Source organism: Dama dama, chromosome 22, assembly GCF_033118175.1.
Source record: "Dama dama isolate Ldn47 chromosome 22, ASM3311817v1, whole genome shotgun sequence".
Classification (NCBI taxonomy): Eukaryota; Metazoa; Chordata; class Mammalia; order Artiodactyla; family Cervidae; genus Dama; species Dama dama.
The window spans coordinates 10,188,129-10,215,469 of NC_083702.1; the positions used below are offsets into that span (position 1 = coordinate 10,188,129).

Genomic DNA, 27,341 nt, shown 5'->3' on the forward strand with positions numbered 1-27,341 from the left:
CACCAGGCTCCTGTGTCCATGGGATTCTCCATGCAAGGACACTGGAGTGGGTTGCCATTCCCTTTTCCAGGGGATCTTCCCGACCCAGGCATCGAACCTGGATCTTTTATATCGCCGCTAGATTCTCTACCACTGAGCGTCTACTACCTCGTGAGGGCCAGAATTCTCAGAGCTGGGGCTGGACCACCAGGGTGTGCAGGGCAGGCAGACGGTGAAGGGGTGGGATCTGGCCCCCTTGCCTGCATTTAGTGTTTGACTGGGGTAGGGGGTCGCCCCTAAAGATGACTCTGAGACAACCTGGGGAGCACAGTGGTTGGAGAGTTGCAGATGGCTGGAGCTCAGATGGGGGAGACCCTTCCTCAGCTGCTTCATGCGGACACTGTCTTGTTAATAAGGTTTGTGTGGCACTTCAGTTCAGCACATGTGTTTTCATTACTGTTAGCTCGTTCTCACATCTCAGTTACCTGGTAGAGTATCTGTTATCATCCCCATGTTTCAAATGTGAAAAAAAACTCACATAGGCTAAAAAATTTGCCCAAATTGTTACCTAGAGAGTAACTGCCAAAGGCCAGACTCTGGTCTGGGTCTCTGAGGTCCAAGAATTGCTCTGTGGCCAAGCTTGGGGAAGGAATACAGGACAAGGTTCTTCCCTGCAAAAGTGTGAACTCTTGTTAAGGGAAGAGGTTTTACATGTACGAGAGAAACAAAGAATGATGCTTTTTTCACCCAGTTTCCAATTTGGGACGAACTTGGATTCCCGGATTCTGGTCCAAAGTGAAACTTCTTCCCAGGTTGGGAGAGTGCAGTTGAGGACCACCAGCTTGAGGATCACCAAATACAGCTTGAGGACCGCCAAAGACTCAACGACCGGTGTGCTGCCAGCAGGACTCATGGGGCTGGTAGTGGCCCTTGCTGGTCACGGCTCTGAGAGAGCCAGGAATCAGAAGAGCTCAACCCATCAGGATAAAGACAGGCAACCAGAAGAAACCAATGAAGACAGGAATCGGAGTCAGCTTTTCTGGTGGCAGGGAGCAGCAGTGAGCAGGAACAGTAAAGGGCAGAAAAGCCACGAGGGAGGAGGAGCTAGGACCATCGCAGTGACTCAGAATCTGGGGGCAGGTGCTGAGCGAGGACCCTGCCTGCCTGGCTGTAGCATGTTGTGTCTGTTATTGTCCATGATGATCACCAGTCACTGGAAAAACGGGAAAGAGTGTTCGGGTGCCCCCTGTTTGCTCAGCAGTTGAATCTGGTCTTTTGCCTCTGATTGTGTGCATTTGTCTCTAGTTCATTTAAGATTTGGTGTCTAGAATGGAGATGGAAGTTCCAGGTACCTGACTGTCCAGGGTGAGAGAAAGAGAAAGCCCATTCTTTCTCTTATGCTGGATGCTCCTTGTGGGCCCCTCTGGTCACTTGTGTGTCTGGGGTCTCTCCAGGGAACCAGAATGGGAGCTGTGATCAGAAGCGTGGTCAGGTGAGAACCCCCACTGTTAATCTTTTTTGCTCTTCTGACGTTCAGGGCCAGCTTATCTCTGGGTTTGTTCCCTGGCTGTGTGTTGAGCTGTCCATTTTAAACACACATGCTGGAGTGTGGGGGTGGTATTTTGCATGGCTCTGTCATTTCCTAGGAAGGGCATTGATTTTTCCAGATGGTCAGTGGGTCTTGGTGTGGGCTGGTTGAGTCATCTCCAGGAGATTCTGTCTTGTTTCCTTTCTCCAAGATGCATTATCAACTCACTAATGATTCTTTTAACAGAAACCATCAGCAAATCGGGATTTTGCAGACTGTCTGGCCCCAGAGCACTGAGCAAAGGTCAAAAATCTGGAATTGGGAGAGATGGATGAAGTTTGGTGATCTCACCAGTTGAATGCAGAGCTGCATATGGACAGAGAACTGGACCACATACTTCAGGAGCGGGCTGACATATGTTGCGACACAGGAAAGGATGTGAGCTCAGGCACCAAGCTCTTCCCAGAAGTGGATTGCAAGATAGCCTAGTTTGTTGGTTCTGAACGGAGGGGCAGAGGAACCTTGGGCCCCTGTGGCCTCTCCCTTGGACTTTGTCTTTGGTGACCGGAAGTCGGATTACCTTGGGGAAGGTGCAGCTTCCCAGCCCATGAAAGAGTGAGCACCTCGAGCGCAGGACTGAATGAGGGCTGCACCCACAGTCCTCCTCTCTGAGCCTCACCTGGAGCTGTGACCTCTGTCCATCCATTCGTTTCTTCCATGCTGATTGAGTGTGGAAGTGCCAAGCTCTTTGATCGCTGTTGGGGGTGGGCCTTGGGTCCTGCCTGCAAGATGCTTGCAGAAGACAGTGGGTAACACTGTACAGTATTTACTGTAAGCCCAGCCTCGTAGATAAGGCATCACACTTTCAGCCCTGAGCCCCATCCTCGCTGCAGCCCCCACCCAGAAGAAGCTGTTAGCCCTGGCTTAGAGATGAGGAAACCGAGGCCCAGAGCACGAAAGAAATTTGCCACACAGCCTCTAAGTGGTGGAACCTAAGTGGTGGAACACACAGGCAGTCTGGCTCCAGGGTCCATGGCTTGCTGGCCGCTTTATGCTGCCTCTTGTACTCGAAGGAGCAGGCAGATCCACAGAGATTGTGGGGTGTGATGTCAGCATGGCGATAAGACGGGACCAGCCAAGGACAAGGTGGTGTCGCAGCTGGGTCTGCCTCTGGGATTTAGCAGAGCGACCTGAATGTATCCGCAAGGGAAGGCCTGAGAGATCATGGCATGACGTGGGGATTCCAGAAGAGGTTTTATGTGCATTCCACTCACTTGGCTGTGTATGTAACTACCCAAAATCAGGCTCGTGTAAAACAGCCGTTTATTTTGTCCATGAATACGGCAGGTCAGGAATTTGGACAGGGCACGCTGGGGACAGTTTGGCCCTGCTCCGTGGTACCTGGGCCTGAGCTGGAGAACCTGAAGGCTCAGGGATGGATCATCTGATGTCTGATTTCCTCACGTTGCTGGCAGTTGATGCTGGTATCAGCTGGGGGCCTGGGTTCCTGCCACGTGAGCCTGTTCATGTGGACTCTTCACATGGACCAGTGTGGGCTTCCTCTCGGCATGATGGCCGGGTCTAAGGGCAGCCATCTCAAGAGAGGATAAACCAGAAGAAGGAGGCCTTTTCTGGGCTTCCCTGGTGGCTCAGTGGTAAAGATCTGTCTTCCAGTGCAGAGGACGTGGGTTTGATCCCTGATCTGAGAAGATCGCACATGCCTTGGAGCAGCTAAGCCCACACACCACAACTGTTGAGCCTGTGCTCTAGAGCCTGTGTGCTTCAACAAGTGAAGCCCATGCACCCTAGAGCCCACGCTCCCCAACAAGAGAAGCCACTGCAATGAGAAGCCCACACGCCGCAACTGGAGAATAGCCCCCCATGCTCGCCGCAACTAGAAAAAAGCGTGCACAGCAATGAAGACCCAGCACAGCCAAGAAATAAATTTTTAAAAAATTTATAAATTGGTGTTTCTAACCACAACATCAGATGTCAAAAAGCTTTTCTTCTGCTATGGTCTCCCCGGTACACCCAGATTCTAGAAGAGGGAAGAAAACCCCCATCTCTCAGCAGAGGAGTGTCAGTGTCAGGGGATGTGGCTGCCTTTGGAAAAATACCATTGACTACAGTATAGCTGGACCGATTGGAAGAGACACATCCACTCCTCTTGGCCTTATATGGTTTTGGATAAAACCATATTAGTAGACTGACATCAGATTTGGCTTGATGCTCCTCACTTCCTGCCTTCAGATGCCCAAAGTTCCTGTCCGTGGAAAGGGATCTGGAGGCCAGTCAGTGGAGATTCCCGCCACATGCAGGGCACTAGGCCTTGTCAGGGGACAGCGGGCCCCCAGGGAAGGCAGACAGATAAAGAGCTGTGACCGCCGATGTTGAGAGTGCCAACCACTCTTCTGAGGACCTTGCATACGCACAGAAACCCCACCACCTCCTAACTTGATAGGGGCTCTTTTTGTCCCTATTTAACAGATGAGAAAACTGAGCTGCAGAGAGGTACCCAGCTGAGCCGCGCTGTGAACCCTCTGCTGTGTGTCTCTAGGGGGATAGTCACAGCACAGGCAGCCGGTGCTGTGGGTCCTGTTTATACAGGGTGCCACCTGGACTCCTATTTCCCAGCCCCAGACATGAACCCATAGTAGTTAGACCAACTAACTACTGTTAGTTAGCTGTTAGACCAACAGCCCTTTGCAAGTTGCTAAAGGCCAACTTTTACCTACAGATGTATGGCCAGGATCTGCTATGCTCCAATTCCAGGCAGTCAAGCGTCTACGTTAGTCTATGGGCGAGGGCTGGGCCCATGCTGATCCCAGTCGGTGATCACACTCCAGGGGGGAACGACGGCCTGGTATCTGCAAATCAGCAGGTTCCATGGATGTGGGATGCACAGGACCCCGTGGTGGTGGCCAGGGACTTCTCAGGGAGGGTGATGTCTGACGGGTTGACAGTTCCAGGAGTGCAGAGGGCAGGGCGCAGGCAGTGGGACCCTTGAGGGCAGAAGCACGAAGGGCATAAGACCGTGCTGAGGGGAAGGGGGCACCTTGTGTTGCTGGGAAGGAAGTGTGAGGGGTGGGCAGGAACCAGGCCACCTGTTGAGAGACCTTGAACTGAGCCTGGGGCCTGCTCTGGGAGCCTTGAAGGCCTTTCTGCTGCACACAGACGGCGGGTCAGATGAGAAGGGGCCTGCTGGCTGCAGGGCCCGTGGTGCGTCTTCCTCGATCTTATCCCCTGACCCTGCCTTGACCCTCCCCTTGGCCTCACTCCTTTGCCGGACGCCTGTCCTGTTCCCCTGCCCCGGGCCCCTGGTCTGCTTCCTGCACCTTTCCTCCTTGCGTCCTCCTCTCTGTGCCCTGGCTCCCAGCACGTCCTGGTACTTCTAGCACCCTGCAGGCAGCAGCCTTCATTTGCTGACCCCTCAGAAGTCCTCTGACTAGGAGACCAGTTACAACGTAGTGCTATATTTATAGCATTCATAGCATACTTCTGCTGTGCCCCCGTTGGTGGCTGTTGCAGATTTTATATCTTTGTGGGCGATGTCAAGCTGTGTCCTGATTCAGAACACGCTGGCCTAGCTTCCCGAAACATTTGCACTGTATTTTGGGCACCTCTCATACGTTTTGTTGTAGCTTCCCGTGCTATAGGCTAAGATGCTGCTACATGCTGATGAATGCATAAGGGTTCTTTCTGTCTCATTCTTGCTGAGAATTTCTCCTGAGATCCTTCTGGGAAATGTTCAATTGCTGCTTGGTCATAAAACTGTGATCCGTAACACAGAAACAGAAAAATACATGAAACTAGTAAACAATTATAAGACCAAAACCCAGGATGTGCACCCTGCCAGCTCTCCAAACCCCCAGCCTGCCCGTCCAACTCGCCCCTCACAATCCTGCATTTGTTGGTAATCACGTTCTTGCCTTTCTTTATGGTGTGACGAGCAGCGTCTGTGAACAGCATGGTTTAGCTGGGCCTGAGTTTGATTATACAAGTGGAATATCCACTGTGGGTTCTTACATTCCTGAGGTCCCCCCCACCCACTTCCAGTCCTCCCCACCTCCAGTCTCTGCCTGTAACTGTGGTTCATTCACTTTCGTTGCTGTTTAGAATTCCACCATCTGTTTATCCGTTCTGTTGATCTGAGTGGTTTTCTCTGGACTTTGTTTTCACAGCCTTGGTCATCTATAATTTCCTGAGCCTGTGCTATGAATACCTCGGGGGGGAAAGTTCCATCATGTCAGAGATCAGAGGGAAGCCTATCGAGTGAGTATGAAGGCCCCCGGAGCCCTCCACACCACCCTGTTTGCTGGGCCTGACGTTCTCTGAGCCGTCCTAGCATCAGCCGGTCACACAGACCATCTCTGCCTGTGACCTTGACCTACTCTGCCTCTCTTGCACCTCCTGAGCAAGGTCATTCATTGGGACTCTGGGGAGGGCCTGCCTGTCTCTTTCTCCTTCTCTCTCTTCCTGTCCTTTGCTGTTTGCCTATTTTTTCCCTCTTGCAGTTTTCACATTCAATGCCTTTCAGGTTGATTTGTCATCCCAAGGGTTCCTGCCGCTTACGCTGTGTCTCCCCCAGTGCTTGGCCTCAGGCTCAAAGACTGCCCAGGATCTGAGCCTGATCCCCGCGCTGCCCCGCTCTACCCGGCTTGTCAGGGTGTGAAGGAGAGTGAGGGTGGCCTGCCCCGCCCTGCTTTCCTGAGTCCCGGCTCTTTCTTTGCTCACCAGCCCTTCTCCGCTCGTCTCTTCCAGGTCCAGCTGTATGTATGGCACCTGCTGCCTCTGGGGAAAGACTTACTCCATCGGGTTCCTACGGTTCTGCAAGCAGGTGGGTACCCCCTACAACTGCCCTGGTCACGAGTTGCAGGCCGGGGACCAGGAGCCTGGGTTTGTGCCCTGGAGCGGCAGCTGCAGGGACCAGGCTGCCCCTGGATGACAGGGTGGCAGAGGCGGGTGTCAGGCCAGGAGGACCCTGCTCCAGGCCACCAGTGGGGTTCCCATTTCCTGCGAGGCACCCACTCCCCAACCTGTTAGGGATGCCTGAGCACTGGCGGGGTGTCCTCAGAGGAACATTAGCAGGTGCCCCGGGGATGTCTGATGCAGCCCCTGAGCAGGAAGTGGTCCCAGACGCTTGCTCACTTCATCCAAGTCTCGGTGTGTGTGTGAGAGTCTGAGGAAGTGCATGGTGATTCTAGAATCTCAGTGTGAAAATTTATCAGCTGTGGCTAGAGCCAGGAGGGTTTCTGCATTGAGGAACATGATGGAACAGACCTGCGCAGCCTCTGGTTCTTTCCCTAATTTCCCACTTGGCAGGTGGCCCAGCAGCTTCCAGTTTCCAGATCCGCCCTCCCAGTGGTCTCCAGTGGCCTGGGAGGAGGCAGAGTGGTGGTGTGCTCAAGTGCCTGATCTGGGTCTCTGACCGTCTGAGTTTGAATTCCGGCTTCTCCTCTTGACTTTGTGACTTTGGCTAAATTATGAAACCTATCTGAGCCTTGGTTTCCTCTTCTCTGAAATGAGCATAATGATACTTAACCTCAAGGAATGGTTTGAGGAACTGATGAAGGAAAGCCCTTAACACAGCCCTGGTTCTGAGCCTGCCATCCCTTGCTCAGGAGGGTCTCAGGCACTGTGCCCCGCTGTCAGGACCCTGGCTTCGTCTCCACAGGGCCCGTCAGCCCATCCAGCATCGTGCAACGTCATCTTGGGAGATGAAACCCGGGTCTTGGGAAATGAAACCCACAGCCCATCCCCAGACCTGCTGGAGGCGGGCCTCTCTGCTCCCTCCTGGGCGGGGCCACGCCCCGTGCACAGCCCCGCCCACAAAGCCCTGCTTGGACAGCCAGTCTCCAGTTCTTCTAGATCTTCCTTCCCTCGGGTATTTCTAAATTCAAAACCTCCCCTCGGGACCTGCAGGGAAAGAGTTCACACTGTCCCGGCTTCAGGGTGGGGCCTCTCAGAGCCTTTGTTTACTAGTGCCGGCCCAGCTGTGACTCTCTGCCTTCTTCTTGGAGGACTGTGTATGAAGTGTTGACCCCAGATCACTAGCTTGGTTGCCTTGTTGGAAATTACTCCCCAGCCTTTGGGCAATTACTCCCCAGCCTTTGGGCTCGGGTGTTCCGCTGCTGGTCCTGGAGGTGGCGGGGACAGGTAGTCAAAGAGAACTAAAGAAACTGCTCACCCTTTCCCCTTGGAGAGAGGACACCGTGGCTTTGTCATCAGGGCCCCTGTCTGGGTCTGAGTCTTCTGCCGAATCCCCCCATGCCTTAGTTTCCTTATCTGTACCCTGGGGGTGATGACAGACTTAGGTCATGGGGCTGTCCTGAGCACTGCGTGAGCTGAGCCAGGGCAGCACCAGCGCTTATTTGAGACATGCTGCTGATCCTCCCCAAAGGTGCTGGTCCCGCTTCCTCGAGGGGGTGGGGGCAGGGGGTTTTGTGGGCGTCACCCATCTAACCCTATCATGCGCCCCTCTCCTCTTGGCAGCCGTGCAGCTCAGCTCACCCTGGGCTCCCCTGCAAACCTCACTCGAGCCACTCTCAGGTCAGAAACTTAGGGTTCCATAGATTACTTTCTCTGCACTGGGGCCTTGCCCCACTTGGAACCACACTAGCTTAGCCTTTCAAAGCTAATCCTACCTCCCCAAGGAGAACCTTGTGGCAGACATTTATTGGGTTTCTAGAGAGTGGTGAACTGAAGTCGCTCCATCGTGTCCAACTCTTTGCGACCCCGTGGACTGTACCATCCATGGAATTCTCCAGGCCAGGATACTGAAGTGGGTAGTCTTTCCCTTCTCCAGGGCATCTTCCCAACCCAGCGATTGAACCCAGGTCTCCTGCATTGCAGGCAGATTCTTTACCAACTGAGCCACCAGGGAAGCCCAAGAATACTGGAGTGGGTAGCCTGTTCCTTCTCCAGGGGACCTTCCTGACCCAGGGATCGAACCCAGGTCTCCCGCATTGCAGGCGGATTCTTTACCAACTGAACTACCAGGGAAGCCCCTAGAGAGTGGTGCTTCTCATGATTACATGAGCACTGCAGTTCCCCTTGGTATTTACCGGGGCCTCTGGAGGGACTTGTGGAAACCCGGCTGAGGGCTTCTTTTGGTGGCAGGGGCCTCTGCTGAGTGCTCAGAGGCAGGAGACCTCCAAGGGCAGCCTCTGTGGCCTTGTGCTTCAGTCCCTGCACAGTGACCCTGCCGCAGGGGGCTGGTCACAACCATCCTTCACGCACAGCCACTCTGAGGCTGAGTGACTGCCCCCTCGAGCTTCCACAGCAGGTAGTTGATGAGGCCAGAATTCAGACTCATGTCGGGACTCCAGGCCTTTCTTGGGCTTTGAGCTACTTCCTATTTTGGGGTCCTCTCCATCGCCAGTAAAACCCCAGCTCAACATAAATCCTAGACCCAGTCCCAGAGCATGGGGCCGAGGGCCAGACCTGGGGTTGACAAGGAGGCCCTCACCCACCCAGGGTGGGAGGCCTACTCCCCACGGCCACCCGCACACCAGCACTTACCCCCTCGCCCTTGTCTGCTGTCTGCCCCTGGGCTGAGCTCATGCCCCTGGCTGCCCCCTCTGCCAGTCCTCCCGTCTCTAGCATGTTTAGTGGTCTCTCCTGTGGAATCTGTCTCTGTGTCGCCTCCATTCTTCCTGCACACCCTCCCATCTTCGCGTGCAGCCGCATCGCCCTATTACTGTCTCATGTTCTCTGCAGACAACAGTTCCCCTGGGGGCAGAACAGTGGGCCTCTCCCATCCCTGGCTTCTGGCACCAGCCCAGCTGGCCAGAGGAGGTGCTTCTTCCCTGGGCTGTGTGCTCAGCCTTGACTCTTGCCTTCTCCCCAACAGGCCACCCTGCAGTTCTGCGTGGTGAAGCCGCTCATGGCTGTCAGCACCGTGGTCCTCCAGGCCTTCGGCAAGTACCGGGATGGTGACTTTGAGTAAGTGGCGGGTCCCCCGCTCCGAGGTGCGTGTGGGGATGAGTGGGCGGCTCTGCCCAGAGGCTCAGGCTCTGGCTGAGAGAAGGGGTGGCTGCAGACTGGCCCCACACCTGTGTCTGTTGTCTGAGTGGAGGGCAAGCCTGACCCCATCCGTCCTCACGCCTCCCTGCACCCCTGAGTTCAGGGCCGGAGCCTGGCAGTGGCGCCATCACACTTGGCCCTGCCTCTGACAGAGGCGTGTCTGTCACCTTCAGGCCACAGACTGGGGCCCCTGGGGGAAGGGGGGCAAGAAGGGACAGTGACCATTCCCAGGGAGGGGACGAGAGAGCCAGATCCCTGAGAGCCCTGGCTCGTGTCTCTTCTGCATGGATTGACACACACCCCACTTGAGGGTTTAGTGAGTATGACCGTGTGTCTTGCACGTGTGTGCACGGCCCTGAGCTTGCACACACCCCCTGTAGCCCCGCACAACAGTCTCCAGGGGTCGGTGAGCAAACAGGCTCAGAGGGAACATACCGTGGCTCAAGTGAAAAGAGCCAAGCCAGGTTCTGTCCCTTGGACCATCAGGCTGAGGCCCTGCCCCCGAGGCCGCCTGGAGACCTCTGCCAGGAGCGTGGGCACTGGAGCTGCAGGTGGCAAGGCTCACCGGTGCCCTGCCCCCAGTGTTCTGACCACTTCTGTCAGTGGCTCGGGGAGCCTTCTGAGAGCCGTGCAGAGGGGCATGCGGGCAGGGCCAAGGGGAACGGAGGCCCCTTGTCGCTCAGAAGGGTCTGTTCAAGCCCGAGAATGTCCCCGGTTCCCGCAGCGTCACCAGCGGCTACCTCTACGTGACCATCATCTACAACATCTCCGTCAGCTTGGCCCTCTATGCCCTCTTCCTCTTCTACTTTGCCACCCGGGAGCTGCTCAGCCCTTACAGCCCCGTCCTCAAGTTCTTCATGGTCAAGTCTGTCATCTTTCTTTCCTTCTGGCAAGGTGAGCCTCCTCCCGGCCCCTGCAAGGCCAGCCTGTGCCTCGCTGTCCCCTCAGCCTCATCCTCTGCCACCTGCTCACCATCCCCAGTGCCCCAAGGGTCCAGTCCACCAGGTGTCCATGGGTGATCCTGGCCGGAGCTCAAAGGAACCTCTGTCCATTGAGCACCTGTGGGTCGTGAAGTCTGGGCCCCCAAGGGCCTTTCACTGGAGCCAGCTTTGGCGGGCTTGCTTCCTGGACAGGGGGATCTCAGGGTGGGTGTTCAGCCAGGACCTTGGGGGTAGTTTCCTCAAGGCTCCGACTTGTGTCAGCACCCCCACCCAATAGGAGCATCCGTGCCCCCTGCTTTCATCCTCCTGGGGGAGTGTGGCACTGGGGCGCTATGTGGAAGGAAAAGGAGAAGGGGATCCTGTTTTGGGCTCAACACCCATGGCACTCCTTCCACACCTCTCCTTCCAGGCATGCTCCTGGCCATCCTGGAGAAGTGTGGGGCCATCCCCAAGATCCACTCGGCCCGTGTGTCGGTGGGTGAGGGCACCGTGGCTGCTGGCTACCAGGACTTCATCATCTGCGTGGAGATGTTCTTTGCAGCTCTGGCCCTGCGGCATGCCTTCACCTACAAGGTCTATGCCGACAAGAGGCTGGACGCACAAGGTATGAGCCAGGGTCCTAGAGTTGACCCCCAACCCCCTACCAGCCGGAAGAGTGCTTCCCGGCCCTGCGCCTCGGCCCCTCCTGCCTCCCAGGATCCTTTTGGTATTGACGGATCAGGAGGTCAGGAGGGGACCCTCGGTGTAGGAAAGGGGCCACCAAGGTCCAGGCACCCCTGCCCCCAGTTACAAGGGGTTGGTGGGGGTGGGGACTGGTCCTGGAAGCTAGACACCTCCCCTGCCCCCACCCTGGTCTCTTGCATCAGGTCTGGAGTATGGAGACCCTGAGATGATAAAGCACAATATCCCCATGGGAAGGTCAGGACAGAGACCCTGGGATAAACAGTTTCCTTCGGTTCCTGGTATCAAACAGCATTATACATTTTGTCCTGTAATTTCCTTGTCTCTAAAACTTTCTTTTTTTAACCTGATTACTTCCAAGAAAAAGACTCATATGGTAATAGCTTTTAACAGCTTTCTTTTTACACCTGCTAATCTTCTCTTTGTTAGAATAGCGGTTGGCAACCCCAGTTGTATATTAAGATGCCCTGGAGACTCTTAAAATGCTGTCCAGGCCCCACCCTCAGAGATTCTGCAGTAGTTGGCCTCAGTTTGGGCTTGGCAGGATGTGCCAACAGCTCCCCAGGCAATTCTAACATGCTTTCAGGAGAAGCAGGGGCTGGGAGCTGCCTCTGGCTGCTGCTGGGCAGAAAGGGGAGGCTCAGGGTGACGAGGAAGAAGAGGCTGCCAGTGCCTCAACCAACTTGCCCCTCGAGGAGCTGGGAGGGCTTGGGGAGGAGGAAGCCGCCTGGTCTAACACATCTACCCACGGGGTTGGTTGCTGCCAGCTCCTTGCATGTGTGGCTGAAGGCCCAGGGCCCACTTTCCCAGGCCTACCACCTGTGCCCGCCGTAGGCTCCCTGGGCATGCTGAGCTGAGTGCAGAAGCACTGGCCTGGCCTGTGCAGGGCTCCTCAGGGGCCCCCCTCCCACCCTACTTGTCTTGTGCTTTCCCCGGTTGAGAAGGGGCCTTAAAAAGCTGGGGCTGCTGTAGGTGTGTGGACTGAATCGCCTCCAGGCCTCTCAACTCCTGGGCATCTGACCACGTTCACCCAACACACTTGCCGCCTGGGCGCTCTCCATCTTTTTTCCGATTTGGATTCTACACTTAGTGCCAGGGGGGCTGTGCTGGCCAGGGCTCACCACTGCTGGCTGGCATCCTACCCGCTTCATACCAGTTGGAAGAGATGTGGCCAGCACCCTCCCAGTGTCGAGGGCGATGTCCCTGGGAACTGGTCATCCTGGTGCCTGGAGCCTGAGGCTGTGGCCGAGAACCCTTTCTAGACCATTAAGGTCTAACATGGTTTAAGGCCCCGCTTCTGCAGTGGTGGCCCTCCCCACAGAGGCTGTCTGCGGTCACCTGGGCTGTCTTCTCGCCCATTGCCCCAAGACACATCCACCCCCAGCCAGAAACAGCGTAGACAGGCATCCGGCTCTAGCAAGGACCCCGGCCCAGCCCGGGGAAGCTGCCACACGCCCTTGCCCACCACTGTGCGGATCCTTGGCCGGTTGTCCACCTGTTAACCACAGCGCCTGGCCTCTCTCAGCCCCCATCAGAGTTGGGTGCAAAGCCAGCTCTCCGGTGTGGTCTGTACCTGTCAAGCGCCCCCTCCTCCACGCCCCATCTATGAAGTGTTGCAAAGTTGGCAACGCATGTAACACAGGCTCAGGATTTCTAGCCAAGCGTGAAGAGAAGTGGGGTGGGTGGGTCCCTCCTTAGGTGCTGAGGTTGAACTCTGACCAGCATCCTGGGTGTCCACTCTTTGTCCCCCAGCAGAAGAAAGCCTGAGCCCTGAAGGAGGAGTCTCCTAGATGGGCAGAACTGCCCCCTGCCCAGGCCTGGAGGGGCAGTGGGGCCACCTGAGTGCCAGCTGGGGGCAGGGGGCGGGACCTGGGGTGGGGTGGGCAGCGTACGCGGTGAGGTGCCAGCCTCGGTGGTGGGCATGAGGTGTTCACTCAGCTGTCTCTTGTCTTCTGTTTCTCTGGCTCCCCTCCCTCTCCCCCTGCCCTGCTTTTGCCCCGGGTTTGGCCTCGGGCAGTGCCGACATACGGCCCTTACGGTAGGTTCCACTGTCAGTCTGTACGTCTGTCCTGCACGCCGGTCCTGGTCCCCGTCACCAGCATGAGTCTCTCCCTGGCTCCTTCTCTGTGTCCCCGTCTCCTCCCGCACAAGCACCCCTGGGCACAGAGAGCGCCTGCCAAGAGCTGCCCTCCGTAGAGCTTGCCTGCTTCATCCTATCTCTCATTGTTCTGGAACATGCCCTGTGCATTCTGGGGGCACAGTGCTTGTTGATGGGAAACTGGGGCATTTAGTTCTGTTCTGTGGCAGAGAACACCAAGGGGGAGAGGGCACGCGAATTTGGGACTGGGGCCAGAGTGGGGCTCGCCCCTTACGTCTCAGTGTGGGGGCCTGGGCCATCTCTGCCCCCGCTCCCTCGCTGAGCTCTTGAGGACAGTGTTAGGGAATTAGGAGGAAGGAATATAGAACCCGCCTGCCAATGCAGGAGACATAAGAGATGCAGATTCGATCCCTGGTCAGGAAGATCCCCTGGAGAAGGAAATGGCCACCCACTCCAGTAATCTTGCCTGGGAGATCCCATGGACAGAGGAGCTTGGCGGGCTACAGTCCATGGGGTCCCAAAGAGTCAGACACGACTGAGCGATCGAGCACCTCAAGACAGGGGCCCTGCCCTGTCAGAGTGAAGATGTCTGCTCTGCTGTGGGTCCAGGCCCCTGTCAGCTTGTTCGGATGGAGCGGGCCCCTGGTCTGCTCTCCAGAGTGAAGGAGAGCATCCCACAGGCCTGGGCCCTCTCCCCCCACTCCCTGGGGTCCTTGGGCTCATGCCTGAAGCACCCAAGTCTCCACCCCAGCTCCCTTCCCCGCTCCCAGACCCCCCCCCTGCCCCCCATGGCTCTTGACTGTCTCCCTTCGGGGTGCACTGCAGCCAAAGGAGCCGTCCCTTTGCTTGTCCCTTCTCGTGTCGGGGACCCTGTTCTCTGTCCCAAGAGGGGTTGGTTAGATGACACACACTTGGGACCAGGGGCGGAGGCCCAGCTGCCTTGCACCCCGCTGCCCGGACCCCTCACCCCGCCTCCCGCCTCCTCCCCGCAGGCCGCTGTGCCCCCATGAAGAGCATCTCCAGCAGCCTCAAGGAGACCATGAACCCCCACGACATCGTGCAGGATGCCATCCACAACTTCTCGCCTGCCTACCAGCAGTACACGCAGCAGTCCACCCTGGAGCCCGGGCCGACCTGGCGCGGGGCCGCCCATGGCCTCTCCCGCTCCCACAGCCTCAGCAGTGGCCGCGACAACGAGAAGACGCTCCTGCTCAGCTCCGACGACGAGTTCTAGGGGCGGCTGCTGCTGGCAGGGGGACGGACCGGCCCCTTGGCCCAGGGCAGGGTGTGCCCCGCCTCCGGCCTCACCTCCAGGCAGGGAGGCCAGCTGGCACAGCCTTGGCATCGCCCTTTAATTTATTGGACCAGAAACACTCACATATCGCTTCAAGAGGAACAGCCCGACGCCGCCGTCTGCCCAGGGAACGGCCCAGGCTCACCCAGGAGCCTTCAGGAATATTTATACAAGGCCACGGCTCTGCCGCCTGGACCACGGGGAGAGGATGGTGGGAGCAACTCCCCGTGCCCCTGCGGCTTGTCCTGTGAGGACCAGCCGTGCCCAGGCCCCGACGCCTGTGTTGTGGACCAGCGGCTGCCGTCTTCTCAGCCCCTCACCTCCCCCCGCCACCAGACGTAAACCCCTCCCCCAAACACCGTGCAATACTCTCCCCCCAGGGCTCCCACCTGCTCCCAGCCCTGCCCCCCTGGTCCCATGCTAGATTAGCCTCACCTGGGTGGGAGGAGGGGGCATGGATGCTCTCTGCGGATCCTCCTCCCGACCCAGGCCTGCCTGGCATGCTGCAGGGATCAGAGCCAGACACCAAGAGCCATGGGTCCCACCTCGGAGGGCGCCTGGGCGTCCTCCGGGGCTGCCCCTTCTGCCTGCCTCACACCCCTTTCCGTGGGCCTGCTGAGGAGCCAGCAGTGCACACTGCCCTCCCACGAGGGGTCCTTCTTGAGAGCATCTTGAGCAGAGCCCTTGCATCCCAGCTACTCAAAGGGTTGGGGTCTCCCAGCCCTCCAGCCCTCCTTCCTCTGCTGGATCCTCGTCTCTCCCTGGGGCTCCTCCCTCCTGTTTCACGGGGAGGGCCTGGCCTCTGCATTGCAGACCAGCTTCCGGAGGAAGGAGCGCAGGCGGGAGGGATGGGGCGTGCGGCGGGGAGCCCAGAGTTGGGGGACTCCTCTCTCTGGCCCCATATCCACACAGGGCCTGGTGTCCTGCCTCATCTGGCCCCACGGCCCATCTCTTCTGTGCCTTAGTCACATATGAAAGCCCCCCACCGCGCCTGCCCCCGGCTATCAGTCTGACCCAGACACTCCCTGGGGGGCTCCCTGTTAAGCTGCTGGCACTCCCTGGGATCCTGTAGTGCAGGGCCAAGTACCCTTGGTCAGGCCTCAGGGGTGGCCAGGACCACCAGTCCCCTCCCTTCCCCCACCTCCACGCCCACATGCATGGAGCCTCCCAGGGCCGGAGCCCCCAGGCAGGCCAGGCTTCCACTGGCCACTGTCTTTGGAGGAGCCTCGTGATAACGGGACACAATGCATGTTCATTCAGGCAGAGTGTTCCCGTCACATGAAACCCAGAGAGCACGCGGGTGTGGGCTGCACCAGCCTGGAGGAGGGGAAGGTGAAGGGGGCCCGACCCTGAGGGACCTTGGCATCTCTTAACCTTTTGGCCACTCCTGGACTGAACCGTGCCAAGGTCGGGCAGGGGGTTCCATCCCAGGAGTCTTCCCCTGCCTCCTTTGGCGACCAAGCCAGCACTGGGGTTGGGGGGCACAGAGGCTGGCTCGTGGGCCCCGTTGGATGGGCCTGGCCAGCTGGTACTGAGCTGTGCAGGAAGGGGCGGGCTGTCCACGGAGAATCTCTGGGCTGCCCCTGTCATTTGCTTTCATGAATTTGATTCTCCTTCCAGGCCAAAGTGTGCTGCTGACCCCCTGTCCCCCACCCCCGTCTTTGCCTGTTCTGGCCCCTGGCCACTTGCAAGGTGGACGGGAGGTGCTCCGTGGCAGGGAGCTAGCAGTCCTCGGGGAGTTGGGGGCTGGGAACGTGTGCCCAACCACTCCACCCCTCCTTCCTAGGATGTGTAACCTACCTTGTCTTTTTATTTTTTTTTTTAATTTTTTTTTCCCAATAGAGTAGCTCTTTGTACATAAAAAATACTTGAAAAATTAATTGTATGATGTATGAGAAGACAGAGTCCCCTAGTTTTGTATCTCGTGTATGACTGCCATGAGTTCCACCAGAAAGCCGCTCTATTTTGGTCTCTGTGACATTTTAAATGCGTGACAGAAGTGAGCAAATACAGTGAGAAAGAAATATATATATGAGATAATATAGATTGTATTGAAATCTCTTCTGCCGGTGGGTGAGGTTTTTTCCCCCAGCTTGTGTGTGTGTGTTTGGGGGTGGGTTTAGTGGTTGTGGGTTCAAAGGTGTCCTAGGAAACCGTCTTCTGTCCGGGTTGTAGGTATAAGTGATGGGGGGTTCACATTGCCAGACTGAAATTGGGGCCCAGGTCCCCATTGGACAGTGTCTCCCCCTCTTCTGGCCAGTGGGACATTGATCACTAGGGGTCCACCCACCTCGACACCCAGCAGTGGGTTGATGCCTCGTGCTGGCTTCAGTCAACCAGCTAAATGGGGTGCACCCTCCAGCAGCCCCATTTCTGCAGATGTCTTCCTGGGGTTTAAAGAATTTCCTGCGATCCTCATGCCTCCTGGTCTATCTCCATGCCTCCAGGAGCCCACCCTCCACCCTGGGACCCGGGGCAGGAGGCCTGGAGCAGGGCCTGCCCAGCAGTGGGCATGCGTGACACCTGGCACCTTCCTGCCATCACTGCATGCCTTCTGTGGCCTGGCCTGGCTGACAGGGGCACTCAGGAATGTGGCGTGGGCGGGGGAAATTCCCAGCCCGGCCACCCTCCACTGGGTCCCCCACACGGCTTCCTGCTGTCCTTTCCGCAGGCCTGGGCTCAGTGTCTTGGAATCAGGATCCTGGACCCGAGCCTGAGAGGGGAGACGGGCCTGTGGACCCACCCAGCCAGTGTGGTCTGGCCGTTTCCCAGCTTTCGGGTCCTCCCCAGAAGCATCCTTCTAGCCCAGCCATCCCTCCATACCCAGCCACATGGAACTCCTCCTCCCGGACATCAGGTGCACTGGGGTAAGCGTTCAGTCTGCCTGCGAAAGCTTGCAGCCCCTGGCATCCCCAGTGTTTGCCACATGTACGACCTTACACTTCTTGAGTTGTACAGATGGGTAAACTGAGGCTGCAAGCAGTGACATAAGCCATCAAAGGTCATACAGCTAGAGAAAAACACACCCCAATTTCCCTGACCCCTGGACCACAGAACACTCTTTCCCAGGGTGCCCTGGAAGCGCTGGCAGATCGGATTAAATTAACAGGAAAGTCTGGCATGCTGAAGTCCGTGGGATCACAAATAGTCGGACACTACTCAGTGACTGAACAACAGCAGGGAGTTTGGGGCCTAGGATGAGACCCAGGGTTGCGTTCTAGGCCTGCAGGCTGGGGTTAAGGAAGTCACTTCTCTCTCTGCCTCCCTGTGCCTTTCCGGAACATGAGGAAAATATTTTTTACTTGGCTGTAGAAAGTCAGACCTCAATGTGAAAGTACTGGAACAATTCCTCTTAAATCGGGGAATTTTCCTCTCTGGGTGGGACTGTTTATTTGCTGACGGGATGCCCAGGGAATTTAACCCTACATTTCATTGTTCGCCTGGCTTTGCCTTCCCCAGGGAGGCTCCTTGGCTCCAGGCACCCAGATGGAAGGACAGGACCCTGTCTGGTTCCCACCTCCACCCTACCTCCCCCTTTGCCCCTGCCACCACACGCTACCCCAGCACAAGCCCAGGTGCTAGAGTTAGTGATGGGTCACAGTTTCTTCATCTGCAAATTGGAGGAAACCCCCCACCCATCAGAGGGTTCTGCCTGGGACTGAAAGCAGAATCCATCTTGGGCCCCTCATTCAGAACCCACCCCTGCAAAAAAAGAAAAACAAACATAAACCAGGACACATACTTCTAAACTGTGGAAAAAGAGAACTTGACTTTATTCAGGAAGTCTACAAAATACAGAAGGCGGATAACTCGCTTACTGTAAGTCAGAAAAATAAATAAATTCTGGGGGCCGGGCACTTTTCTTTTAAAACACATTTTTTGGTTGTTTTGCCATCCGGCTTTCCCTAAATATAAGATAAAATGTGTTTTATTTGCAGATATAAAATATAAAGTCCAGCTCAGGGCTGCACACCACTTTTCCCAGGCAGTGGGCGCTAGGCCTCTGGCTGGGGAGAATAACTTAGATTCGTGCAATAAATAAACAGCGGGGAGGGGCAGCTGTCTAATAGGGGAGGGGGAGGGGCTGGGGCCAGACTTCCCAGGAGAATAGCACTCAATGGCAGTGGCCCGCCCCCACCCAACAGGATGGACAGGTAGGACCCTTCCCTTTTTAAGGACCCCTATCCCAGGTTTCAGAACCGTAGGATCTGTCTTATCTCCCCAGCTGCCTCTGTGGTCACTTCCTTTGTCCCCTTTCTCTTTGGCCAGCTCCCTGGGTTCAGGGAGAGCCCAGGACAGAGTCAGGCCAGCTCCTTCCCTCTCTTCCATCTGTATCACCTTCTCTTTCCTTCTCTTCACCTGACTCACAGAGAGCCACCTCTCAGACAACGGAGGCCCTTGCATCACCTTTTCAGGCCCCAACCACTGCCCCCAACAATCACGGCTGGAAATCTCAGGGCAGCAGTGGAGAAACAGGGTTCCAGCTTAACCGCTGAGCATATGTGGCCTCGGGCAATGTCAGGTCTGCTGGAGGCCTGTTTTCCCCATCTGTGAATTGGGCTTCACTAGGTGATTTCTGATGAGTCTTCCAGCTCTGGAGGGCCAGGCATCCATGCCCAAAGCAGAGACGGGAACATCAGCTTCCCAACTGGACAATCCTACCAGAGGCATGCGGGGGTAAAGTCTAGTCCTGTATCCTGGAGGGTGGGGACAGGCCGATGGCACGATCTGAGCAGTTACAAAATGAGGGGTGGCCATCTTCCCCTCGATGGCCCTTCTCTAATCAGCTTTGTATCCCATCCTCCCAAACTAAGAAGGCTGAAGTTTTTAGGAAAGGAAACGCCAGACCTCGACCTCACCGGACCTCCTATCTCACCAAAGTTGCCCCTCCCCGGGGCCATTAGGTCCCAGTTTCAGAGACCGCACGAGGAAGACAAGATCTGGGGAGGGAACATGTGTTCACCACGGGGGGAGCTGGTGGCTGCAGAGAAATGGCACTTGGAGACGGAGACGGCGCTTAGGCACTTAGGGAAGGCAGCTGGGGTCGGAGGGGCGTGGTTTGGGAAATGGGCGGGGGTGGAACGGGCGGGACTCGGCGAGCACTAGGAGCAGGCGGCGGGGGCAGGGCCGGGGGCGGGGCCCGGACCAGGGGCGGGGCCCGAGCCGGGGCTCGGGGCGGACTTGACGATGGTGATGACGCTGGCCGGCGCCACCAGCGCCGCCGGCCCGCGGGCGGCGGCCACCGAGCGCGCGAAGCCCTGCAGCGCTTCGCACTTGCCGCGCAGCGCGTCGAGCTCCAAGCGCATGGCGGCGTTCTCGCGCGCCAGCTTGTCCACCTCGCGCTCCAGCTCCGACTTCTGCTTCTGCAGCTCCTCCTTCTGGCACACGCGCTTCACGCGGCAGCTGGCCGCGTAGCCGCGGTTCTTGAGTGTGCGGCGCCGCTGCTTGAGCCGCGTCACCTCCTCGGCCGAGAGCCCTCGCAGGTGCCGGTTCAGCTCGCGCACAGACAGCCCCATCAGCGCCTCATCTGACAGGTGCGGCGTGTTCTCGCTCAGCTCACGCTTGATCTGCGGGAAGGGCGCGTGGGGAAACTGAGGCTCAGGGTCACACTCTACACTGCGGGCCCTGAGCTCTGGACCCGGCGCGCAGCAGGTGCTGGGGTCGGCTTCCCCTCCACCGCTAGTGTTCCCCCTTCCCCGCCAGGGACACTGAGCTGGTGGTGGACTTGCTCCAAGACTCCGAAGGGGAGCAGGAATCCCCAAAGCGGAAACCGGGTGAGACCGGGATCCGGATACAAAAGGAGCCACCTTAGAGCTCAGTCCGGATTCTAACCCAGCGACGCGGCCTGGACTCAGCCAGAAAAACCCAAGAAAGCACCTTTAAAGTCCAACTGCTCCGTGGACGTTGTCCTCATGGGGAAGTAGGTCCAGAGAGGGAAGTGACCTGCCCTGGGGCACACAGCCTATGGCCAGAGCCCAGGCCTGCTGGTTCCCAGCCAGGCTGGGCCTGGAAAGGCCCTATGAATGGCTTCATGAATGCCTGATGTCTGCTGAGGCCCTCTTGGGGATTCTAGGAACTGAAGGGGAAGCTGGGATGGGAGCTCAGCCTGGGCAGGGAGGGAGGGGAGGCCTGGAGACAATAAGGGCTGCCTTCTCACCTTCAGCGCTTTGCTGGATAAGGGATCCACAGACATGTTTGCAGAAGGTACCCTCTGGGCTAAGACCTAGGGGAGAGAGGAGACCAAAGTCAGTTTTTCTCCCACTTGGAATGAAATCCAAACACTACTATCTTCGCATTCAAGGCCCCTGCTATCTTAGAATTCATCTCATACCACTTCCCTTGGCCCCAGTGGTCCAGCTACGGTGGCCGCATTGAATGGTTCATTCCAGCCTCAGGGCCTTTGCACTTTCTTGGCTTTCTCTGGCTCTTGGGTTTTTCTTGGGTTTACTATTCTCTTCCTTTTTATCTCCCCAAAGTCTCTTCATCATTTAGATCTTTGCTCAGTGCTACCTCTTCAGAGAGGCTAAAACTGGCTAAAACACCCCTTGTACCATATCACATAACCCCATTTCCTAACCCCCAGGCTCCTTTCACACTACTGCCCTCCTCTCTTCTGCCCTCCAGTCACAAGGAATTTCTTTCACTTCCTCTCACCCCATGCTTTCTTGCCTTTGGGTCACGCCAAGCCTTGTGACACTTCTCCTCCCACTCCCACTTTATTTGGCAGACTCCTACTATTCAGCCTTCTGCCCTGAGCATGGACATCTCCTCCTCCAGGAAGGCCTCCCAGACTCCTAGGACTTATTCAGCACCGCCCACCCCAGCAGTTCTGCCCTATGTTGTAATGGTCGGTTTCCCTGACTCCCCGCCAGACAGGGACCTCCACAGCCAAGAACCAGGCGCAGACAGCTCTGGGTGTGAGGCTGCCAGCACAGGGGCTGGCAGGGAGCAGGCACTGGTGAGGTGTGGATTGGTGGGTCTATGACACTGTCTGTCACCCAGCTTGTCAAGGTCTGAACCTTGTGCCAAGCCCAAACCCTGCTGAAGACCATTGAGAGAAAAACCTCCTGGCCCTGCCTCCAATTCTTCCTCCTTTCTATCTGCTTCTGCATGGCAGGGATGGCACACAGGTACCAGGAGGATGGGAGGGAGAAGAAGGGATTCTGTCTTCATAACTGGCTCCCAGGGAGGGTATAGGAAACAAGGAAAGGAACAGTGGATTAAGGGTCAAGCCTGGTTTGAGTCCCATCTCTGTTTTCTCCAGGCTGTGTGACTGTGGGCAAGTCACTCCTCCCCTCTGGGTCTCCACTTTCCTATCTGTAGGTTGGGAACAATACCTGTCTCACAGGGTTTTGATGGAACCAAATAATGCAAACCGGAGAGGTCAGTGAGCACCATTAGAATTCCTGAGTCTGTTCAGGAGGGGTTGGGCCTGTAGCAATTCCTGGGACCTCGCTTTGACTTGGCGTCTCCTGGCTGGCCAAGGTCACACAGGAAAGGCTCTTAGAGACTGTCTGGCCCCTGCCTCCTCACTTCACCCAAGGGGAGGTAGAGACCAGAGAGAGGCCCCTCTTGCCTGAAGTCACACAGCAGGTGAATGGCTGCCTTCTCCTAAATCAGGAGGAATCCTGAACACGTGTAAAGGTCCCAGGACTGAATCCTGATTGCCTTCACACCATCAGTACCCCAGTTCTCCCAACAACCCTGTGAGGTAATGGCCAGAGAGGTCAATAGAGTAGTCCAGGGTCACACAGCTAATAGTGGATAAAGCCTGGGACTGAGGCCACATGGAACCACATGTCTCCTCGCAGTGAGGTCCTCACAGGGCACCCTCTCTGGGCCATGTTTCCCCACCCCTGTAAAGAGGAAGACTTGCCTGGCTCCAAGGCTACCCAGCTCTGATGTGCCAGGATCTGTGCTGGGTCTGCAAGTGTCATACAGATATCTAGGCCTCCTGGCTGGCTATTTAGGGGGCTGGGGTATTATGTGATGCCCAGGCAGTCTGGGCTACTCAGAAAGCCTGATGGGAGAGGTGATCTAAGAGCCTGCTGGGTGCTGAGCAATATGTGGTGGGTGACTGATGCAGAACTCTGGAGGTATGGCCCCTAGGACAAGGCATTTTTCCTCCCTGGACCTTGGTTTCCTCACTTACACAGTGGGGACAATCATCATGGTGTTTGTGTGTAAAAACAAGAGGGTTAGAAAGATCAGAAGTGGCAAATGGTTGATTTATCTCCCCCACATTCCTCCCTCTACTCCTAACACGGACATCAATAATCAGTTACCGCACTTTTTCTCACTGAGGTTGGACACAGCTCCTGAATCTTTCTCAACACAGCACTGTTTTCCACTGAGCTTGGACATAACCTTAGACTCTTCCTCAACACAGCCCTCCAGAGTAGGCCCAAGAGACAACTGTTGGCCATCCCCTATACTAGATAATGACTGAAGGTCCCATCCTCTCTGCTGGCTGCGATTCTAGGTACTTTGGGACCCCAGGGAGGCTTTAAACCTGTTCTTGCCTCCTCTCCTCTTTCTCCTCCTGTCCTAGCCTCAGCCCCTCAAACACATGCTATATGTCAGCTGAGGTACCCATGTCTGCCCAGGAACATCCTAGCTCAGCAGAGTCAGGCAGTCACGAAGGGAAAGTCACAAGAAGGTCACATTGGCTGATAACCTCAGACTTTCAGCTCTCCAACTCAGACCGGGAGCTGCTGGGCTGTCAACCAAGGGGCCGGGGTCCTCCTCCAGGCAGCCTCGGCCAGTGTGGTAGACCTTGGGCCTGAGACGGCAACTGATCCAACCTCCTTGTTCAGTAACTGTTTGGTGCCAGTGGTGGACTGGAACCCTGGAGTCCCCAGCTCAGGGCTCTTTCTTCAAAGCCAGCCATTATACTCCCCTCTCTGAAGGATAAGAGTCGGACACGACTGAGCAACTGAACTGAATACTCCCCACGTCCGAACCCTGCTTCTTCCCTTCCTGAGGCCAGCCAGCAGCCCTGACCTCCAGGGTCTGCAGGTTCCTAACATTCCCTGGAGGCATGGCTTGGAGGATTGACAGCCGCACTGCCCAGTCAGCAGCCACGGCCCCTGGCCCCCTAGTCCACTCAGAGGCATCCTGGAAACGGCCCACCCGCTGGCATGGGCTCCTCTGGCTGCTAAGCCATTTTTGCTTCCTCTGTGAGGACAGAGGGAAAAAATGTGTTTTCCTGGGCCTTGGCAGCCAGCACTGGTGGAGCCTCCTCCCTGCTGGAAGGGGAGCAGAGTTGGGAGAACCCAGCACCACAGGGAAGTAGGAGCCTGGGGGTCTACCACCCACTAACACTTGGGGTGTGACTTCAGGTACACCACTCCCTCTCTCTCGGCCCAACACGCCAAACCACCAAGCCTACGGTACCTCCTAGCACTGACAATGTCAAAGTTTAGAGAGTTAGATTCTGGCCTGGAATGGAACTCCAAGACCACCAACAGAGTAGAGGCCCTGGAGCAAGGGAAGGAAAATCAGGGAAGACTTCCTGGGGGCAGGGGCCTGAGAACACAAACTCAGAGACTATCATCCTTGACTCTCCCTCTGCTCCATGCCTAGCCCTTAAGCATTTCCTCTTTCAGCAGCACTGTGACCAAAACCACCTGCTCTCTGGCATCCAGTCTTGCCTGCCTCCACCTCTGACCCCACCAGCTCTCCTCCCTGTCAGAGGGATCATTACTGACACAAACCTACAAACCTGACCATGTTCGGCCCATTTCAAAACCCTATGATGCAGCCTCCCCTCTAGCCCATGTGGTAGGCCCTTCTGGCCACTACCACGTTCTCTCCCTACACTCTTCCAGGATCCCCATGCTGACAACAAACGAATGAGCAGACAACAAACTTACCATCCCCACACATTCCCAAAAGGGACACACGGGGTGCATGTGTGTAAGAGGAGATGTCACTTGAGCCCTGCAGGATCTGCTTGCTTTGGAGAAACTGCTTCAAGAATCCTATAGCCCGTGCCCAGGAGTTCTTGCTCACCTGGGGTTCCCAGGCCTTTTTCTCTAGGTGTTGTGGAGTTTTACCAGGACACTGACCCAGGGCTCATTCATTCATTCAATCAGCAAACACCCAAGAAACACCTACCCTGTAGGTCCCAGGCTTGGTGCTGTACCCTGAAGGCCCAGAGTTGAATCAAAGTCCCTGCCCTTGAGGTTTTCACAGATGATTATCACTTGATCTGACATTCTGCCTGACTGTCACCTCCTCAGGGAAGCCTCCCTTGATTGCCCTGGCTAAGTCAGAACTGTGTTATGTACTTTGTAATCACAGTGCCTTCCTCCTCGTACCACCCATCTCAGCTGTGGTTTTGCATTTAGTTCAGTGGCTCTTTCCTCGACTTTGTCTTTCTTCCTTGACTGTAAGCTCCCAGAGGGCAGCTCTGGATCTGACTTGTTCACTATCTTATCCCCAGCATCTAGTCCTTGGTGGGCTCCATGGCAACGCAGGCTAAAAGTATGAGGACTGAGGGAGGCACAGGGGCCAAGGGAGCCCTCATTGGGTCCTGGGCCCTACTGAAGGTCCAGGGGTGATTCAGTGGGAGGCTAAACCTTTCCATCTCTGACGGAGTCAATCAGCCACTTCCTCTTGTTCCCTGCTCCCTAGCCCTGCTCAGGGATGTTTCCTGCCCAGTTTTGAAGATCCGCCTGCCTGATTCCTGTGCTCCTGGCGGCTACCTCCCTTACATATTCCACATATTCCTGGACATCCCTGGCCTCCGCCTGGGGCTGTTGGCTCTGTTTTCTCTTGTATGGTTCCCCTGGAAATTAGGCTGTATGTGGAGGCTGTCACACCTCCCCCAGGCCACTGCCATCCTACCACCTTGGATGTTGCCTAGTTGCTGCTACAGATGGGGACACAGAAGTTACCAGCTGTGGTGGCAGCTCAGAGATTCAAAGTTAAAAGATTATCTGGTCCAGCTCAATGCCCTCCCCCACACACCCCATGATCCTGTAGTCCTGTGGGCGGGAGGAAGAGAGGGCAGAATAGGACCAAGGAAGCCCCAGGCCCCAGCCCAGCCCTCAACATCCCTCAGCAGGGCACTGATGGAGCAGGGGCAGGGTGAGGTGGTTGTGGGAGGGCCCAGCCCCCTCACAGTAACCCCTCCCGCCCCAGGACAAGTAGTCCCGCTGCCTGTTAACCAAGCCTGGCCCAGGTCCTCAACTAGCTCCTCAGGTCCAGTCATCGATAGCTCTGTCTGATTAGTCCCACTTGAGAACTGAAACCACCAGAAGGGCAGAAACCAGCTCCACCCCAACCTTGGGTTCTCACCCTTCCTGATCCAGCAGGTACAGCCTCTAGAACCCAGACCAGACAGAGGAGTAGGCAACAGAGAGAGGAAGCCTGGTATCCCTTCCTACCTCCAACGTTTACCGTGCTCCCCGCCCCCCCCCCCACCCCCTTCCCCTGCCCTTCCTGTTTCTCCTGAGACTGAGGGGCTGGGCAACCACGGGGATGATGGAGAGTCCCGAGAGGAGGGCCTGTCTTCCCCAGGCAGCCAGAAAACCTGGGGACAAGGACCTGGACACCAGCCTACTTTGTTGCCAGACCCACCGGGGTGATGGAGCCAGGGGTGGCACCTTCACCTCGTCCCCCAGGGAAGCCCGGTGTGATCTTTGATATTTCGCCCCACCCCGTGGCTGAAGGCGCAGGCTCTGGGTGGGGGACAAACACCGCAGTCACGTGGCTGCGGTCCTGGGAAACTCCGGGGAGAGCAAGGGCCTGGCGGCCACCGGCTGGTGGGAAAGGGACAACCCGGGAGAGAATTCCCAGACCCTTGTGACTATGGACTGGGCCATTTCTCTCGCTTCTTCTTTTATTCCTGTGGTCACGCTCATTCGGAGGTACGATCCGCTGGTTATACAGGCCCCGCCTGGGAGCGTTCGGACACACACACACACACACACACACACACACACACACTCCCCAAGGTACACGGCGCAAGCACGCAGCGGGCAGGATACCCAGGACGCTGGCCAGGGAACACACACGCACGCCCGCCCTCGGACGTAAACAAACCGCGCACGCACGGCCTGCGGGCACAGGTCCAGGGACTGTTCTCACCGAGTCACGTACTTGCACACACCGCCCCCGGCCCCGCCTGGGCGGACGCTGACGCTCGCCAGCCCGTGCTGCCCCTTCCTGCCCGACTTCACCGCCTCTCGGCCCGCACCCCCAAAAGGGGCCCATTAACCCCGCACCCCGCCAAGTTCGTTTCGGCCGCGTCTCGGTCCCACAGGACCTCCGCCCCACCCCCCACCCTCACCCCGACACCCTCCCAAGCCTGCAGTCCGGGCGAGGGATCCACGGTAACACTGACTGAGTGGGGCCCGGCGCCCCGCCCCAGGCACGTTCCAGGACCGCGGGGACCCTGCCGCCCGCTGGCCCTGCGCGCTAGTCCCGCGACCCTTACCCGCCTCTCGTCTTGCTTCGCCTGGCGTCCCTGGCACGCACGGGGTCCCGCTGCCGTCTGAGCTGTTCTCCTCCGCCCGCGCCTCGGTCAGCCTACCCCTCCGGTCCCGACCGCGGGTCGCTCCCAGCCCGGATCGCCGGAGCGACGCGCCGAGTTTTGTTGTGGGGCGGGCAGCGCTGGGGGCCGCGCCGAGTTGTAAGGCGAGCTTCCCGGAATTACTCACTCACAGGATTCCTTTCATTCATAAAAACCCAGTCATACGGTGACGTCACCGCCCCGGCCGCCCCCCGGCCCCAGAGCGGCCTCCCGGCTCCCCAGCCCCGCCCCTGGACATCTCCGCCCCAGATAGG

At 57.1% G+C, this 27,341-nt stretch overlaps 2 protein-coding genes across 5 annotated transcripts in view; one reads left to right on the top strand and one right to left on the bottom strand.

Moving 5' to 3' along the window:
* The window catches only part of TMEM184B (transmembrane protein 184B), a 50,900-nt gene extending 34,297 nt beyond the window's left edge, over window positions 1–16,603 (top strand). For 2 of the 3 annotated variants that reach the window (XM_061124564.1, XM_061124565.1), the window contains exons 4-9: window positions 5,689–5,779; window positions 6,269–6,344; window positions 9,360–9,451; window positions 10,257–10,426; window positions 10,883–11,077; window positions 14,245–16,603. In XM_061124564.1, coding sequence (XP_060980547.1) covers window positions 5,689–5,779; window positions 6,269–6,344; window positions 9,360–9,451; window positions 10,257–10,426; window positions 10,883–11,077; window positions 14,245–14,486 — 866 coding nt within the window. In that variant the 3' untranslated portion in view covers window positions 14,487–16,603. Of the gene's footprint in view, window positions 1–5,688; window positions 5,780–6,268; window positions 6,345–9,359; window positions 9,452–10,256; window positions 10,427–10,882; window positions 11,078–13,171; window positions 13,382–14,244 lie in introns of those variants that run through there. The other variant, XM_061124566.1, reaches the window with a different exon arrangement.
* A 1,685-nt stretch (window positions 16,604–18,288) lies between these two features.
* MAFF (MAF bZIP transcription factor F) lies at window positions 18,289–27,306 on the bottom strand. Of its 2 annotated transcripts, none has more exons than XM_061124567.1 (3): window positions 26,992–27,306; window positions 20,704–20,769; window positions 18,289–20,113 (listed from the first exon to the last, which is right to left on the bottom strand). In XM_061124567.1, the coding sequence occupies exons 2-3, from the start codon at window positions 20,737–20,739 to the stop codon at window positions 19,649–19,651; spliced, it is 501 nt and encodes a 166-aa protein (XP_060980550.1). In that variant the 5' UTR covers window positions 20,740–20,769; window positions 26,992–27,306; the 3' UTR covers window positions 18,289–19,648. The 2 variants fall into 2 exon arrangements, with proteins under 2 accessions (XP_060980550.1, XP_060980551.1); XM_061124568.1 differs by lacking the exon at window positions 26,992–27,306 and adding an exon at window positions 26,734–26,737.
* Window positions 27,307–27,341: the final 35 nt, after the last annotated feature.

What these genes read in the sequence shown, in the direction of transcription:
- MAFF (XM_061124567.1), bottom strand. Translation starts at nt 20,739, where the DNA reads ATGTCTGTGGATCCCTTATCCAGCAAAGCGCTGAAG. An exon ending in TATCCAGCAAAGCGCTGAAG is followed by an intron (nt 20,114 to 20,703) that starts GTGAGAAGGCAG and finishes CCCTTCCCGCAG; the next exon opens with ATCAAGCGTGAGCTGAGCGA.